Source organism: Peromyscus eremicus, chromosome 23 (genome assembly GCF_949786415.1).
Source record: "Peromyscus eremicus chromosome 23, PerEre_H2_v1, whole genome shotgun sequence".
In the NCBI taxonomy this organism is placed as follows: domain Eukaryota; kingdom Metazoa; phylum Chordata; class Mammalia; order Rodentia; family Cricetidae; genus Peromyscus; species Peromyscus eremicus.
Genome location: NC_081438.1, coordinates 35,913,053 through 35,928,381, shown reverse-complemented (window position 1 = coordinate 35,928,381; position 15,329 = coordinate 35,913,053). Strand labels below are relative to the sequence as shown.

Sequence of the window (15,329 nt, the reverse complement as noted above, 5' to 3'; positions counted from 1 at the left end):
CGAAATTTAACAAGACCACGATGACATTTCCTCTAAAAGTTCTAATTGAACTTATTGATATTTACCCGTGTGTGTGTAACAGACTCACACCATTGCATACACGTGGAGGTCAGAGGACAAACTTTCAGGAATTGGTTTTCTCTGTCCATCATATGCACTGACCCCCGGGATGGAACTTAGGTGATCAGGGTTTGTGGCAAGTGCCTTTATCTGTAGATTCATCTTGCCAGCCCCATGAGGGTGTTTTCTCTGAGTCTCCACTCTCTTGGGATGAGCGGAAAACAGGAAGCCAAGAAGAGGCTAATCGTATCAGGTACATTGGTGGGGTGGGAACAATCGTAGCCACAAATATTCCTTCTAAGTCAGTAGTGCTCTACGTGGGACTGAGGAAGGGTCCTGCTCTACAAGGCTGAAGCCCCCACCGCCCAGATGGCACCCTCAGTATCCACAGGCACAGGCACAGCCCCAGCCAAGAAGAGATCCCAACTAGAGAAGCAGGGCCTAGACTTAGGCCCTAAGCAGCTGTGGGTGGTCCTTGGTAGAAAATGTGTTGAGGCCTGGGGATGCTTAGGAAGTAACACAAATATAGTGAACTTGGAAGACAGTGAAGGCACTTGAGCCCCTTTATTTCATTGCATTATTTCATTTTTGTCTTTTTGAGGCAAGTTCTCATGTAGCCCAGGCTTCCCTTGAATTTACTGTAGATACAACAGTGAGCTTCTTATCTGCCTGCATCCCTCGAGTGCTGGGATTACAAGTGTGGTGTGGTCCACAATGCTTGCTTTTGTTTGCTTATTTGTTTTAGGGAGGCCCTCCCTAAGTTGACCAGGCTGGCCTCAAACTCACAGAGATCCACCTGCCTCTGCCTCCCAAGTGCGTGAGCCATCACAGCCAGCAGGGATGGATAATCTTTGATGTGGGGGACTCTGTTTCTTGAAGAATCAGTAATATCACCCCTGCCTTCTTTCTACCCACTAGCTGCTTGTAGCATCAGGGGTCCTCTTGGTTTAATGGAACCCAAACTATCCACAGGCACTGAAGAATACTTGAGATGTGAAACTGCCCTGACTAAAGACCATGGATTTTACCCAAGAAGAGTTTCTGAAATGTCTAGGTCTTCTGTGGTACCTTTTCTGTTTTGTGTCTAGGTCTTCTGTGGTACCTTTTTTGTTTTGTGTTTGTTTTATGTTTTTGTTTTTGAGACAGGGTTTCTCTGGGTAGCCTTGACTGACCTGGAACTCATTCTTAGACCAGGCTGGCTTCGAACTCAGAGATCTGCCTGCCTCTGTCTCCCAAGTGCTGGGATTAAAGGTGTGTGCCACCACTGCCCAGCCTCTCTCACTTCTTTTATTAACTACAAAAATTAAATAGGGGTGAGAGGTTCCTGTGGGGTGCAGAACACTTTTGACTTAATGGAGATCTGGTGTTCCATGGGTGGAGTTATTTTATTATAACTATGAAAGAAGTGAGTCTTCACATTTGCACATGAAACAAAATTGGTTTTTAATTAAAAAATACATTTTATTTATTTGTGTGTGGGTGTACCATGGTGCAGATGTAGAGGCCAGAGGACAACTTGTGGGAGTTGGTTGTCTCTTTCCTCCAAATGGGTCCAGGAATTGACCTCAGGTTGTCAGGCCTGGTGGCAGGAACCTTTAATCACTAAGCCATCTCAACCAACCACATGCAACAAAATCTTACTAGGAGATTTTGATTTTATGTTGCTTCTTAAACCTACCATTTTTACAAGTTTTTACATAGTTTTTTTCTTTTGTGACTAGAGTCTCGCTAGGTAGCCCTGGCTAGCCTGGAACCTGGGCCTCTGGAGAGACAGAGAGGTCAACTACCACTGTGTCAGCACCGCCTCAGCATGTCCTGAAGTCAGAGGTCTCCTGGGTGAGTGGGTTCTCCCTCTCTGTCTGTCTGTCTGTCTGCCTGTCTATCTGTTTATCTATCTATCTATCTATCTATCTATCTATCATCTATCTCTTTCTCTCATTATATGTCACCCAAACTGGCCTCAAACTCACTATGTAGCTCAGGCTGCATCTGATTTTACTATACAGCTCAGGTCAGCCTGAGATCATTGGGATTCCAGGCATGCACTACCATGCTCAGGCTTCTCTCTTCCATTGATGAGTTTGGGGCACATGAAGTACATCAGAAATCTTCTAACATACCATTTCCTTCAAATATCGATGCCTTTCCAAGCACCAGTCTCTTTATTTTATTATTTATTTTTTGTTTACTTATTTACTTAATTTCTGAGAAGGTCTCAGTATGTAGTTCTAGCTGGCCTGAAACTATGTAGACCAGATTAGCCTTGAACCCACAGAGATCTGCCTGTCTCTGCCTCCTGAGTGCTGATATTAAAAATGTGTACCACCATGTCTGGCCTGAGCACCAGTCTCTGGTTTCAATACCCTTCTCCCTCTTTTCCAGAAAGGGAAAATCCCTCATGTGTAATCCCAACTGAAATGTCACCTGCTCTAAGACAACCCTCTTATCACAAGATGTAACTTTGTTTTCCTTGAGAATCTGGTATACATGTCTTTTATAGTAATTCCATTATAGTTAAAACATTAAGGCACACGGTGGTGGTGATGCAAGCCTTTAATCCCAGCACTCTGGAGGCAGAGGCAGATGGATCTCTGTGAGTTTGAGGCCAGCCTGGTCTACATAGCAAGTTCCTGAACAGCCAGGCTCCATGGAGAGACCTTGTCAAGCAAAAACAGCTTTGAGGAGATTGTGTTTATTTTAGCTCACACTTCCAGGTTACAGTCCTCACTGTAGGGAAGTCGAGGCAGCAGGAACTGGAAGCCGCTGGTCACATCACAGCCACAGTCGAGAGCAGGGAGAAATGAATTAATATATGCATGCTTACTACTCAGCTCCCTTTCTCCATTCTTTCAGAGTCCAAGACCCAAACCCACGAACGGTGCCACCCACAGTAGTCTGGGTCTTCCCACATCAAGCCCACAGGCCAACCTGACAGGGAGGGATTGTCTAGCCCCTCACTGAGATTCTTCCTAGGTGATCCTAGGTTATCAAGGTGACAGTTAAAACTAACCATCACATTTCTCAAAGGAACATATTGTCAGATTGCCTTCTGGATATTTATGTTCAGGGCCAGTGAGGTGACTCAGTGGGTCAAGGTGCTTGTCCCCAAGCCCGATGGTCTGAGTTCTATCCCTGTGACCTACATATGTGGTAAGAGGTGAACTGAATCCTCTGGTTGTTCTAACACACACTAAATAAAAACATTTAAAATGTTAAAGTATTTATATTTATACTCATAGATTAATGTATCTTTAAGCTTAGGGCACGGAAGCTCCTTTTTTTGTACAGATTCACTTTTTAAAAAAATTTACGGAGATGCAGTAGAGCCAGGAGAAAGGCGGGAAACCCTGCAGTGGCCATGACCGACCATAGAGATATACCTCCTTCCGAGACCTCCGAGAGTCCTAGAGAGGAACCGGACCCGGGCCCTTTCCATAGGGCACCTGCCTGACAGCATCCGCCACCTACTTCCGGTCCTCGCAGGCCAAGGCAGGTGCTGAGCGCGCAATCAGTCAAGGCCGTGGCCCGGTCCGGGCGGGTGGGGACGGGGCTGTTTGCAGCTGGGCAGGGCAGCTGCGGCCCGGAGGTTGCATCTCCACGCACAGCCGTGGTCTCAGGTAAGATCCACGCGGGTCGCGGCCGGGCCAGGCAGGGAGGGTGGGGGGAGCTAACACAGGGTGTCCAGGATCCCCGGGAAGACCTTGACCCTGCGACTCCGAAAAGCGACGCTAAGCGTTTTAGACGCAGATGCAGGACAGTCCTCGGAAGAACGGCCACGCGGCACAGAGGCCCGCGTGGAAAGATCCCCAGGGCACCGGCGGACCGAGCTAGGCAGTAGCGCGGACTTTTGAGGAAGCTCGATGCAGCAGGGACGAGTACTGTAGACAGAAAAATGAGGAGTCGGTTTAAGGAGCGGGTTGAGAAAAACGCAAACATCCAGTAGAATCTGTAGCAGAAGGTCGTGGCCTCTCGCCGCTACTTGCGCCAACAATCTGAGCGCCTTACTGCTTGGGGTTTGGGGCCTGTTTCTCCAGCCTGCCCCCCGGAAGTAAACAAGATGCGTTTTACTGCCTGCTTTGCAGCCTCTTTTCTCGGGAGTAGTGTTCGTTTCTCACCGTTATTCCTTTCCTCCTTTTTTTTTTTTCTTCTCCCTCCCGCCCTCCTTTTTTCCTCTCCATTTTTTCCAGCTGTGTAGCCAGATTGGCCTGGAACTCACCATCTCCAGCCTAAGCCAGGTACCAGGATTTCAGGCAACTACCGCCATGGTTGTTCATCTTTCTTTTTTCGAGACAAGGTCTCACTGTGTAGCTCTGACTGTCCTGGAACTCACTATGTAGATCAGGCTGGCCTTGAACTCACCGAGATAGGCCTGCCTCTTCATCCCAATGCTGAGATTAAAGATGTGTGTGCCCCTACGTCTACTGGTTCTTTCTTTTTTAAAAAATTTTTTTTTTTTAATTTTATGTGTATGGGTGAGTTTTTTCCCCCCTACATATTTGACTATGTACCAAGTGCCTGGTGCGCAGTGTCCAGAAGATACACAGATCTTCTAGAACTGGAGTTACAGATGGTTGTGAGCCACCGTGTGTGCTGGGAACTGAACCTGGGTCCTCTGCAAGAGCAGCAGGTGCTCTTAATCACCGAGCTGCCTCTCCAGTCCCATCTTTCTTCCTTTTAAACCTTCCATGTTTTGGAAGGCAGACAGCTATATATGCTGCTTGCGTATTCTCTCTGTGTCTCAGCTTTTACCTATTCTCTTGACATTTTTGGACATGCAAACAACATATCTTGACTATGTCTACCCTAACTCCCCTCCCCCGCTCCTCCCAGGATCACCCATACATCTCAGTCCCGTTTGCACGTCCTCTTCTCTTTTGTTGGAATGCTGACTGCTTTTATTGGCTTGGTCCTGTGCAGGTCTTGTGCAGGTGACCACGGCTGCAGTAAGTGCTTGAGTGCCCTGGCTATGTCATGTGCAGAAGACACCACTTCACGGGACTCCTGGCCGTCTTCCGGCTCTTACGTTCTTTCTGTCCCTCTTCCGCTGTGTCCCCTGAGCCTTGGATGTGTAGAGGTGTTGACACAGATGTTCCCTTTAGGAGGAACACTCAACAGTCACTAGGTCTCAGCCCTTTGACCAGTTGTAAGTCTCTGCATTAACTCTAAGCAGAAAGGCTTCCCTGACCAAGGCTGAGAGCAGCTCTAATCTATGGATATAAGCATAAATATTTAGAAGGTGGTTTGGTACCACGTCTATTTCAGCAAAACCACAGTAGTGGGTTCTCCCTTAGGTCCATAATCTCCCTGGCTGTGGGTTTTTGACCAGGTTTACAGTACCAGGCATGAATTCCCTCCTATGGAGCAAGCCACAAATCCAGTCAGAAAGGAATTGGTTACCTCCATAACCATCACTATAACACCAGGGGACATCTTGTCTGGCAGGTCATTCTTCATTATAGCAGGCAAGCTTCGCTACTGGGTAATACCAGTGATGATGACTTTTCTCCTCCAGTGGACCGTATAGCACATTCCAGCACTATGAAAACTAGAGAATAGGGAGGAAATTTCAGGTCAGTTCCAGCTTGATTTCTCTGGGCCCTGCAACCAAAATGTATCGGGTCTTCAGCAGCTGACTTTACATCTAGTTACATGGGCAGTCAGGAGGGGTGGCAATGGCCCGTGTGGCATTGTCTTTAGACTGAGTGCACTGTCACAGTCAAGCCGCTAGTGAATTGGTTAGTTTTGACCTCAGAGTTTGTCTGCATCATTGTCTCCAGCCGGACTAACCTAAGCCCCAGGTCAGCTGGTAGGATTTGAGGATATACGTCAGCTTCCTGAGAACAGTCACTAGTGTAGACACAGAACTGGATGGGCCGACTTGTGTGTCTGCTGTTCTCAGAAGGGCCCTCTCTGTTGTCATCCCCAGTCTTGCTGGAGCCTGAAGATGCTGAAGGAGCGTCTGGAGATGGCAGAAGATCCTCAGCAGCAGATGGGTGCTCCAGTGGTGAAACTGGAGAAGGAGCTGCCATGGGGCCGGGGAGGGGAGGACTCAAGTCCTGAGGCATTCCGGCTGAGGTTTCGGCAGTTCCGCTACCAAGAGGCTGCGGGTCCCCAGGAAGCTCTCAGGGAGCTGCAGGAGCTCTGTCGGCGGTGGCTGAGGCCGGAGCTGCACACCAAGGAGCAGATCCTGGAGCTGCTGGTGCTGGAGCAGTTCCTCACCATCCTGCCCCGCGAGTTCTACACCTGGATCCGAGATCACAGCCCAGACAGCGGCAAGGCTCTGGTGGCCATGGTGGAGGACCTGATGGAGAGCACACCCGAGGCCAAGGCGGTGGGTGAGAAGAGGGTGTCCAGGCCTTGCACGGTTGGTGTGGGAATCAAAGTGGAGAGCTTAAGGAAGTGTCGGGAGTGGATGGGACATAGAGCCTGCTCCATCATCCCCCAGCCCCAAGGGCCTTTCCAGAGAGTGGCTGCAATTTAGCAAGAAGAGTTGGGGTGAGGAGATGGCTCAGTGAGTGAAGAGCTTGCCACGCAAGCGTGAGAATCTGGGTTCGGATCTCCATGACCCATGGAAAAGCCACATAGGCCGTGTGCATGTGTAATCCCAGTGGTGAGATGGTAGGCAGAGAAAAGAGAGCCCCGTAAGTTTGCAAGTCCAGGTAGCCAGGCATCCTCAGCAGTGATCAGCAGGAGTCCCTATTATAAGATGGAAGGTGAGAACCAGCACTGGAAGGTGTGCTCTGATCTCCACACATGCCCATACTCACATACATGAACACACACACACACATACACACACACACACACACATTATATACACATGTAGAAGACTTTTTTTTAAAGAGCCTTCTCTAGGGAAGATATCCATGGGCAGGAGGGCATGATGCCTTGGTTTGGGCATCAGGGACTCCCTGGAGAGCCTCAAATCCAACAAAAGCAGTTTTGATGGTTTTCCGGGTCCACTGTGAGCTCTGCATGCTCTTGGGGAGAGGCTAATGGCAGTCCTTCTGCCGGTGGCAACTGGGATTCCTTACTCACCTTTAGGAATCTCCGCTTAGGCTAAGCCAGATTTGGGCTTCACTTTGTTGCAGAAAGGAGTTTTAGGAGGAGCGGAGTGGGGTGTATTACAAGACAGTTTTAGGGGTTGGGAGATGGTTCAGTGGATGAAGCATCTGCTATAAAAGGATGAGGACTGGAGTCGGGTTTCCAGCTCACACACAAATGCTGGGTAGGCATGATGGTCCACCTGTAATCCACTCAGGAGATGGAGTCGGCATCCTCTGAGTGAGCTGGCTCGGTGGACGGCGAAATCAGCAAGCAAGAAATCAGGTGACAGGCTTGGCTTAATCACATAAGGCCCAGAGTGACAAAGGAAGACACTGAGGTCACCCATTGTCCTCTACATATGCATGCACATGCATCCACACACGCACAGATACCACACATACCCATGCCAAAAAAAAAAAAAAAAGGTATTTTAAGTATCTTTAAAATTTTTATTTTATTTTATTTTATGTGTGTGGGTGTTTTGCCTGCAAGTATATCTGCAGCATGTGCATGCAGTGCCTCTGGAATCCAGATCCCCTAGAACTGCAGTTATAGCTAGGTAGCTGCCTTGAGGGTTCTGCAAATTGAACCAGGGTCCTCTTGAAGAGCAGTCAGTACTCTCAGGTGCCATCTCTCCAGCCTTAAATAAATATCTTGTTTGTTTGTTTGTTTGTTTGTTTGTTTGTTTTTCAAGACAGGATTTCTCTGTGTAGCTTTGTGCCTTTCCTGGATCTTGCTCTGTGGACCAGGCTGGCCTCGAACTCACAAAGATCCGCCTGCCTCTGCCTCTCAGGTGCTGGGATTAAAGGCGTGCGCCACCACCACCCGGCTAAATAAATACCTTAAGGCCAGGAGTTAATAGAAAGAGATGCTCACATTTTGGCTCACAGTTTGTTGGGAAAGTGTGGTGGCAAGAGGGTGAGACAACTGGCCACATTACATCACCTTCAGGAAGCAGTGTGAATGCTGGTGCTCAGCTCACTTTCTCCTTCTTGTTTTAAAGATGAAAACATTTACTTCTTTTTATTGTGAGTCTCTGTGTGTTAGAATGTGCACATGTATTCAGGTACCCACAGAAGATATTGAATCCCCTGGAGCTGGAGCTACAGGTGGTTGTGAGCTGCCCGGTGTGAGCACTAGAAACCAAACTTAGGTGCTCTGCACGAGCAGTGTGTGCTCTCAGATGCCGAGCTCTCCAGCCCCCACTTTCTCCTTTGATTCTTTGTGGGACTTCAGCCCATGGGATAGTGCCACCTGGATTAAGGGGGCTTCCCACCCCAGTTAACCAGATCTAGACACATGTCCCTCACAGGTATGTCTAGAGGTTTGTCTCACAGGTGACTCCAGAACCTGTCAAGTTGATGATCAGTATTAAAAACCATGAGAGAGAGAGACAGAGACAGAGAGAGACAGAGAGAGAGAGAGACAGAGAGGGAGGGAGGAAAGGGCCTCGTTTCCATGAGGATGTCGCTGCAATGCTCCACTTTTTGTAGAGCAGCTTCTCATTTGCTGTTTCATTTTGGGAGAGTTTAGCTTTCTTCATGTGGAAGAGGTCAGCAGCTCTCCTTCCTCATCCTCCCACACTCTCTCTTACACCTCTCCTCCCTTCCCCTCTCTCCTCCTCTCTTCTTTCTACCTTTTTGGTTTTTTTAGGGAAAAAAAAAAGCAGGGTCTACTATGTAACCCTGGTTGGCCTGTTATTCACTAATTAGACCAGGCTGGCTTTGAACCTAGAGAGAGAGAGAGAGAGAGAGAGAGAGAGAGAGAGAGAGAGAGAGAGAGAGAGAGAGACACCTTCCTCCCTCTGCTGAGTGCTGGGATTGCAGGCGACCACCATGCTGGGTTTATGTGGTGCCGGGGATGGAACCCAGGACTTCAGGGCTTCTTGCATACAGGCAAGCACGCTACAAACTGAGTCACACCCCAGCCTTGCTTTCTTTCTGTTGTAATTCAGCCATCTTTTTAAGTTTCCAGCAGATCTCCTTCTAATTGGTATGGGCATTCTTCTTCTTAGGTTCCATGCCATGCCCAGGGAGAGCAGCCGGTCACAGCCCTTGGCGGAGGATCTTGGCAATCAAGCATCCACTTGGGGCCTGTAGAAGTCAAACCTGAGTGGGGGATACTTCAGGGGGACGGAGTTCAAAGCTTAGGCCCAAGCACTGCAGAACAGCTGAGCCAGGGCCCTGGAGATGGGACACAGGCCTTCCAGGAGCAAGGTAAGATGCAGGTGATGAGGATGGGAGGTCCCGTCCACCTCCAGTTTCTTCAGAAACTCAGCACTGGGCAAAGTAGGCTCTGGTAAGGTATAATTCTGATTTTCCAGGCTGCCGCCTCTACCCCGGTAGGAAGCAGATGGAATGGTTCTTTGCACCTTGACTGGTTTTTTTGGGGGGATAAATCTAGAATCATGTTCTCTTATCATTTTTTTCTCTTCCCCTCATCCCTTCTAGAACCACTAGGAACTATGCTGTTGATAAGTGGGGAGATAGACCACACCCACGTGAGACTTCATTATTCCTGAGTCTCAGAGAGCTGTCCTCATGAGTGACTCTGGAGTGTGTCTAACTCTGAGGGGACAGGGCTGGGACAGTCCTTTCCGCCAGAACAGGGCAGGGGACACCCAGACTCCTGGCTGTGGGTCATTATGGTCCTGAAGTAACCCTTTCATTTAATTTTTTTTTTACATTTCTTTTTTTTTTCTTTTTTTACATTTCATCTTTCTCTGTGTAGCCCTGTCTGTCCTGGAACTCACTCTGTAGCCCAGGCTGGCCTCGAACTCAGAGCTGCCTACCTCTGCCTCCCGGGTACTGGGATTAAAGGTGTGTGCCACCACTGCCTGACCCTGAAGTAATTCTTTGTGATCTGTGGTTCTGAGATTGTGTGTTGGGTGGGGTGCTTTTGAATTGGTGGATGACAGCCCTGATCCTTCTGTGTGTTCTGCTCAGCACTGCCCATTCTTCATGCGGGTCCAGGTCTTCCCTCTGTGAGCACCAGAGACCAAGAGCTTGCTGCTGGGTTCCTTGCAGCAACATCCCAGGTGAGCTAATTTACCTGTTTTGGAGATTTTGTTGAATTTATTTTTTGAGACGGGATCTTATGTAGCCCAGGCTACCCTCAAACTCAATATGTAGCTGATGGGGCCAGAGGGATGGCTCAGCAGTTGACAGTGTTTCCTGTTCTTCCAGAGCACACAAGGCAGGCTTCCAGCGTTCATGTCAGGTGGATCGCAGCCTCCTGTGGTTCCACTCGGCGGATCTTTTCTGTCCTCCCTGAGGACTGCACATGTGTGTGTGTCTCTCTCACACACACATAAAAAAGTAGCAGAGGATGTCTTTATGCTCCTGATCTTGTGTTTCCACACCCTGAGTGCTGGGATTCTGGGCCTGCAGCACCACATCTGGTTTGGACGGAATCCAGGGCTTTAGATGTGCTAGGCAAGCACTCTACCAGCTGATCCTTATTCCTAAGCACCATACTCCATTTTGTTTATTTAACATGACTTTATTCTTCAAAAGTTAAAATTTATTATTTATCATCATGTATGCATGTGTATATGATGGATATGGGGGTGTTCATCCCAGTCCAAGTGTGGAGGTCAGAGGACAGCTTTGTGTGGTTGTTTCTCTGCTTCTGCCTTTATGTGAATCATCAGGCTTTACCTACTGAACAGTTCTTTAGAAAAACATAGCCTTCAGGTGGGGCCTGGGGGGACACACAGGCTTCCAGGCTCAAGCTTGAAGAGGGAGAGCAGGTGCATCTGGATGCTGAGGTGGTGGGGGCAAGCAGAGCCACAGCAGCAGGGTGTGAGCACGTTGGCCCCGCATTAAAGCTGTTGGGAGATGACAGTTCTCCCAGTTTGTCCAGGATCCCGTCCTTCTGTTGTTGCTGTGCTTGAGCCTAGCTTTGAAGCTCCTGGTGGAGTGCTCCATCTCTTTTGGAAAATGTGTTTAGTGTATGTGTGACAGGGGCTGTGCCACAGTGCTCATGTAGAGGTCAGAGGGCAGCTTGCTGGAGTCAGGTCTCCCCTTCCATCATTTTCTTTCTAGAAATTGAACTGCGTTCATCTTGCTTGCTTGGCACCAAGCACCTTAACCCACTGAGCTCTCTCCCCAGCTCTAGTTCTTACTTTTTTCTCTTAATTTATTTTTTATTTTTTTAGGTGTATGAATGTTTTGTCTGTATGTATGTATATATGTGCATCACATGTGTGCCTGGTGCACTCAGAGTCCAGAAGGTGGCATCCGAACTGTAGTTACAGGCTGTTATTAGCTGTCATGTGGGTACTGGGAACTGAACCCCAGTCCTCTACAGGAGCAGCTTTCTGTATCTACAGCAATCTGTTGTTTCAGGGTCTGGGGCCTTTTAAAGACATGACTCTGGCTTTTCCTGAAGAGGAATGGAGGCACGTGGCCCCAGCTCAGATCGACTGCTTCGGGGAGTATGTGGAATCACAGGACTGTGGGGTCCTTCCAGGTAAGACTGTCTCCTGCACAGGTGAGAAAGGAGGAGTTTTGAAAGCTGCAGTTTAAGAGTCTTACCCTAGCCATGGTACTGCTGACAGCGTAGTGTGGAGAGTGCGGGCCAGTCTTGGAGAAGTGTGCCCCTGAGGACTGGAGAGGAAGGAAAGGAGCAGAAGAGGAGCGTTTGCTCTGGTTCATCCAGCAGGTGGTTTCTGAACACTCCCTGCATGCAAGCCCTATGTGGCAGCTTTGTGTTGGGACAGGGAGTGTGCTGGATGAGAAAATACAGTGTGTGTGTATGTATGTGTATGTGTGCGCGTGCATGCGCACACGGTAATACATGTAGCGTAAGTGAGGGCTAACTGACTACATCAATGTAAAAGAGGCCAGGGGAAGAGAATCCCCAGGTGTGCTCTTCATAGAAATCACTGAGTTAGATTTGCTCATACCCAGAGGAAAGAATAGGGTATCCGGTTTCTCCCCTTGTCACTCTGCCTTATTCCTTTGAGACAGGGTCTCTCCCTAAACCTGGAGCTTGACTTTTTCAGCTAGACGGACAGTCCTAGTGATCTTCCTGTCTCTGCAACCCACAATGGTGGTGTTACAGGCATGTGTGAGACTGCACTGGGCTTGTTCTATGCATGCTGGGATGTGAACTCAGGTCCTCTGGCTGTACATGTGGTCTTAACCACTGAGCTATCTCTCCTGCCCCACTCAGTTAGAATTTGAAGGAAGTAAAAGTCTGAATTAGCAGAACGTTAAGTGGGAAGATATTAAAATCTGTCATGCAGTCCCGTATCAGGGCAGGGAGGTCGTAAGGAGTGAAGAAATGTCAGAGTTCAGGGTTCATGGATGTGGAAGGTGTTGGGGTTGTTGGCCAAAGGAAATGAAGAGGAGCCGTTAATAGGACAAACTAGGAAGCCGGGTATGGTTATGCAGGCCTGTGACTCCCCCCTTCAGGATTGCGAGTTCAAGGCCAGCCTGAGTTACAGAGTGAGACCCTATCTCAGCAAGCCAAACCATCACCACCACCAAGATAAAGGGATTCATTTGGAGGAGACGACATAGTGCATGAAGTTCCTTTGGTGGTCACTATTAGAAAGAGCGGAAGGCAGAAAGGAAGTAAGAGGAGGCTCCTTTCAGACATGCCTGTCCAGCAGGGCCACAGCGTCCCAGTGGGAGAGCTGGCCTTCAGGTCTGAGGAGGGGCAGCATTACAGAGAGCCATAGACAACATGATGGAGCCTGAAAGCATAGGCAGCCATGGGAGCACAGAGAGGAGAGATGGCAGCCTGTAGGTCTCTCGGTTCCTCTCAGATCCCCACAAAGAAGTAAGCTTGTTTTTTCTCGGTGTGGGAGATGGTGGTGGGAAACTTGACCTAGCCCACATGGCCCCTGGCGTGCAGGAAGCCCTAGATAAGAGTGTAAAGTTAGAACAGGAATTTGACTCTGTCTGTCTGTTTACGGAAGGAGCTGGTCTTGCTCACTTCTGCAGGTGGGAGAGAGACTAGGGCTGCTACAGGTCACAGCAGCTCTCTAGAGCTGGCCAAGGAAAAGGGACCGAGACAGAAAGTCGAGGTGGCACGTGACTTCTGGGCATGCGAAGAGCAGCAGTTGGAGGGTCTGTGCTGGAGCATCACCCCAGTGTTGACCTCCTTTGCCACACAGGTGCTGGGAACAAGGACAAGGAGGCCAAACCCCAGCAGGAAGACCTGAAAAGAGCATTTGTTGGGTTGACTTCCGATGGGTTTGGAGAAGCTGCCATCCAGGTTCCTGGCCCAGGGGGTGCCTGTGAGCAGGAGCCTGGGGGCTCTGGGGCCAGTTTACCTGGGCTCCCCGTTCCTCAGCACGGGGTCCCCCTGCCGGATGCCCTCAATACCCACAGTTCTTTCTGGAAGCCTTTCCAGTGCCCTGAGTGTGGGAAGGGCTTTAGTCGGAGCTCCAACCTTGTCAGGCACCAGCGAACCCATGAAGAGGAGAAGTCCTTTGGCTGTGTTGAGTGCGGGAAAGGTTTCACCCTGAGGGAGTACCTCACCAAGCATCAGCGGACCCACCTGGGCAAGAGGCCCTACGTGTGCGGTGAGTGCTGGAAGACCTTCAGCCAGAGGCATCACCTGGAGGTGCACCAGCGCAGCCACACGGGGGAGAAGCCCTACAAGTGCTCTGACTGCTGGAAGGGTTTCAGCCGCAGGCAGCACCTGCTGGTGCACCGCAGGACGCACACCGGCGAGAAGCCCTACACCTGCGAGTGTGGCAAGAGCTTCAGCAGGAACGCCAACCTGGCAGTGCACCGGCGCGCGCACACCGGGGAGAAGCCCTACGGCTGCCAGGTGTGCGGCAAGCGCTTCAGCAAGGGGGAGCGGCTGGTGCGGCACCAGAGGATCCACACGGGCGAGAAGCCCTACCACTGCCCCGCCTGCGGTCGCAGCTTCAACCAGAGGTCCATCCTCAACCGGCACCAGAAGACCCAGCATCGCCAGGAGCCCCCGGTGCAGTGAGCCTGCCGTGTGAGTCGGCTCTGCTTCCGGGGCGACTTCGGTGTGACAGGTGGCCTGGCGGTGCCCAGGAGGGACAGCAGAGTGTGCTCGAGCAAGAGGAGGGCAGCCTGGTGTATGGAGAGCTTCCACAGGACCACAGTTTCCTTCACCTGTTGTAGGGAACACAATCCTGAGCTTCAGTTTTTGTTTTTTTCCTCCCACAGTGGGGTTTGAGAACCCACCTCCTGAGCAAGTTTGGAGGTAAGGGCAGAATTTTGTTACATATTGGCAGCTTGAAGCTCTTTTTCTCTCCTTTTTGAGGTAAGGCCTCATATTATCTAAGTTGGTTTCACACTAGCTGTGTAGCTGAAGATGGTCTTGAACTTCTGATCTTCTAGCCTCCATCTTCCCAGTGCTGAGGTGACAGGATGTGCCACCATGCCTGGTTCTGCTATGTTGGATATGAACCCAGGGCTTTGTGCATGCTAGGTAGGGTACTCTACTGACTGAGGTATGTGTCCAGCCTTGAAGCTCAATTTTTAGAGAGCTCTGTCTTGCCTGCGAGGTATTAGCTCTGGCCCGCCCTGCCTCCGTCTTTTTCATTTGCAAATATTGATTAAGCACCTATTGTGCTCTTGGCTCTGAGACTGCCGTGGTGATTTGAACCAGTGAGATCTGGCATTTGTGAGCAAAGCAGGAGCGGTAGCTTGTAAGTATCCCAAAGCACATGTTGTTTCAAGTGCCGCATCAGAACCTGGCACACTGCTGTGCCAGCCTGTCCTGTGTGGGGTCTCACATGCCCTCCACCTCAGGTGGGGACTTCTCTCATGCAGTCTTGTTTATTTTGCTTTCTTGGCAGCCTTACTGTCGTGGACTAGAACATTCTACCCTCATCTGTAAAGTCTCCCCCCTCCCATTACTCCTTGCACTGTAACCACAGCTACTAGGAAATTAATATTTTGCTACTGATCAATGAATAAACGTGAAAATATTTTAAGGCAGTTAGTGGCTTCCCTGAAAATACCTGATGAATGAATCTGAAAGACAAACTAGTGTTGATGCCCTATATTTGAAGGCTCTTTAGGGTATATAATACCTCTGAGAGAGTGAGAGTGAGGGGTGTGTGTATGTGGTGTGGAGATTGAACCTGTGGCCTAACACATACTCAGGCAAGTATCGTGCCACTGAGCTGTATCTCCAGCTATATTCCTCCCCCCTTTTTAAAAGTTAATTTTGAGGCAAGGTTTTGATGAGTTGCTCGGGCTGGCCTTGGAATTGTTTTGTGG

General features: G+C 49.6%; 1 protein-coding gene across 1 annotated transcript; it reads left to right on the top strand.

The window, feature by feature from the left end:
* The first annotated feature begins 3,569 nt into the window (after positions 1-3,569).
* On the top strand, positions 3,570-15,044 carry Zscan25 (zinc finger and SCAN domain containing 25). The gene is made up of 6 exons (XM_059249890.1): positions 3,570-3,677; positions 5,987-6,391; positions 9,122-9,323; positions 10,053-10,144; positions 11,457-11,580; positions 13,235-15,044. The coding sequence occupies exons 2-6, from the start codon at positions 6,005-6,007 to the stop codon at positions 14,062-14,064; spliced, it is 1,635 nt and encodes a 544-aa protein (XP_059105873.1). The 5' UTR covers positions 3,570-3,677; positions 5,987-6,004; the 3' UTR covers positions 14,065-15,044.
* The last annotated feature ends 285 nt before the right edge of the window (positions 15,045-15,329 follow it).

Excerpts from the sequence above, each read along its gene's own strand:
- Zscan25 (XM_059249890.1), top strand. The coding sequence starts at position 6,005 with ATGCTGAAGGAGCGTCTGGAGATGGCAGAAGATCCTCAGCAGCAGATG. Across the intron at positions 6,392-9,121 it reads GCACACCCGAGGCCAAGGCG|GTTCCATGCCATGCCCAGGG; the intron begins GTGGGTGAGAAG and ends TCTTCTTCTTAG. Across the intron at positions 10,145-11,456 it reads TCCTTGCAGCAACATCCCAG|GGTCTGGGGCCTTTTAAAGA; the intron begins GTGAGCTAATTT and ends CTGTTGTTTCAG.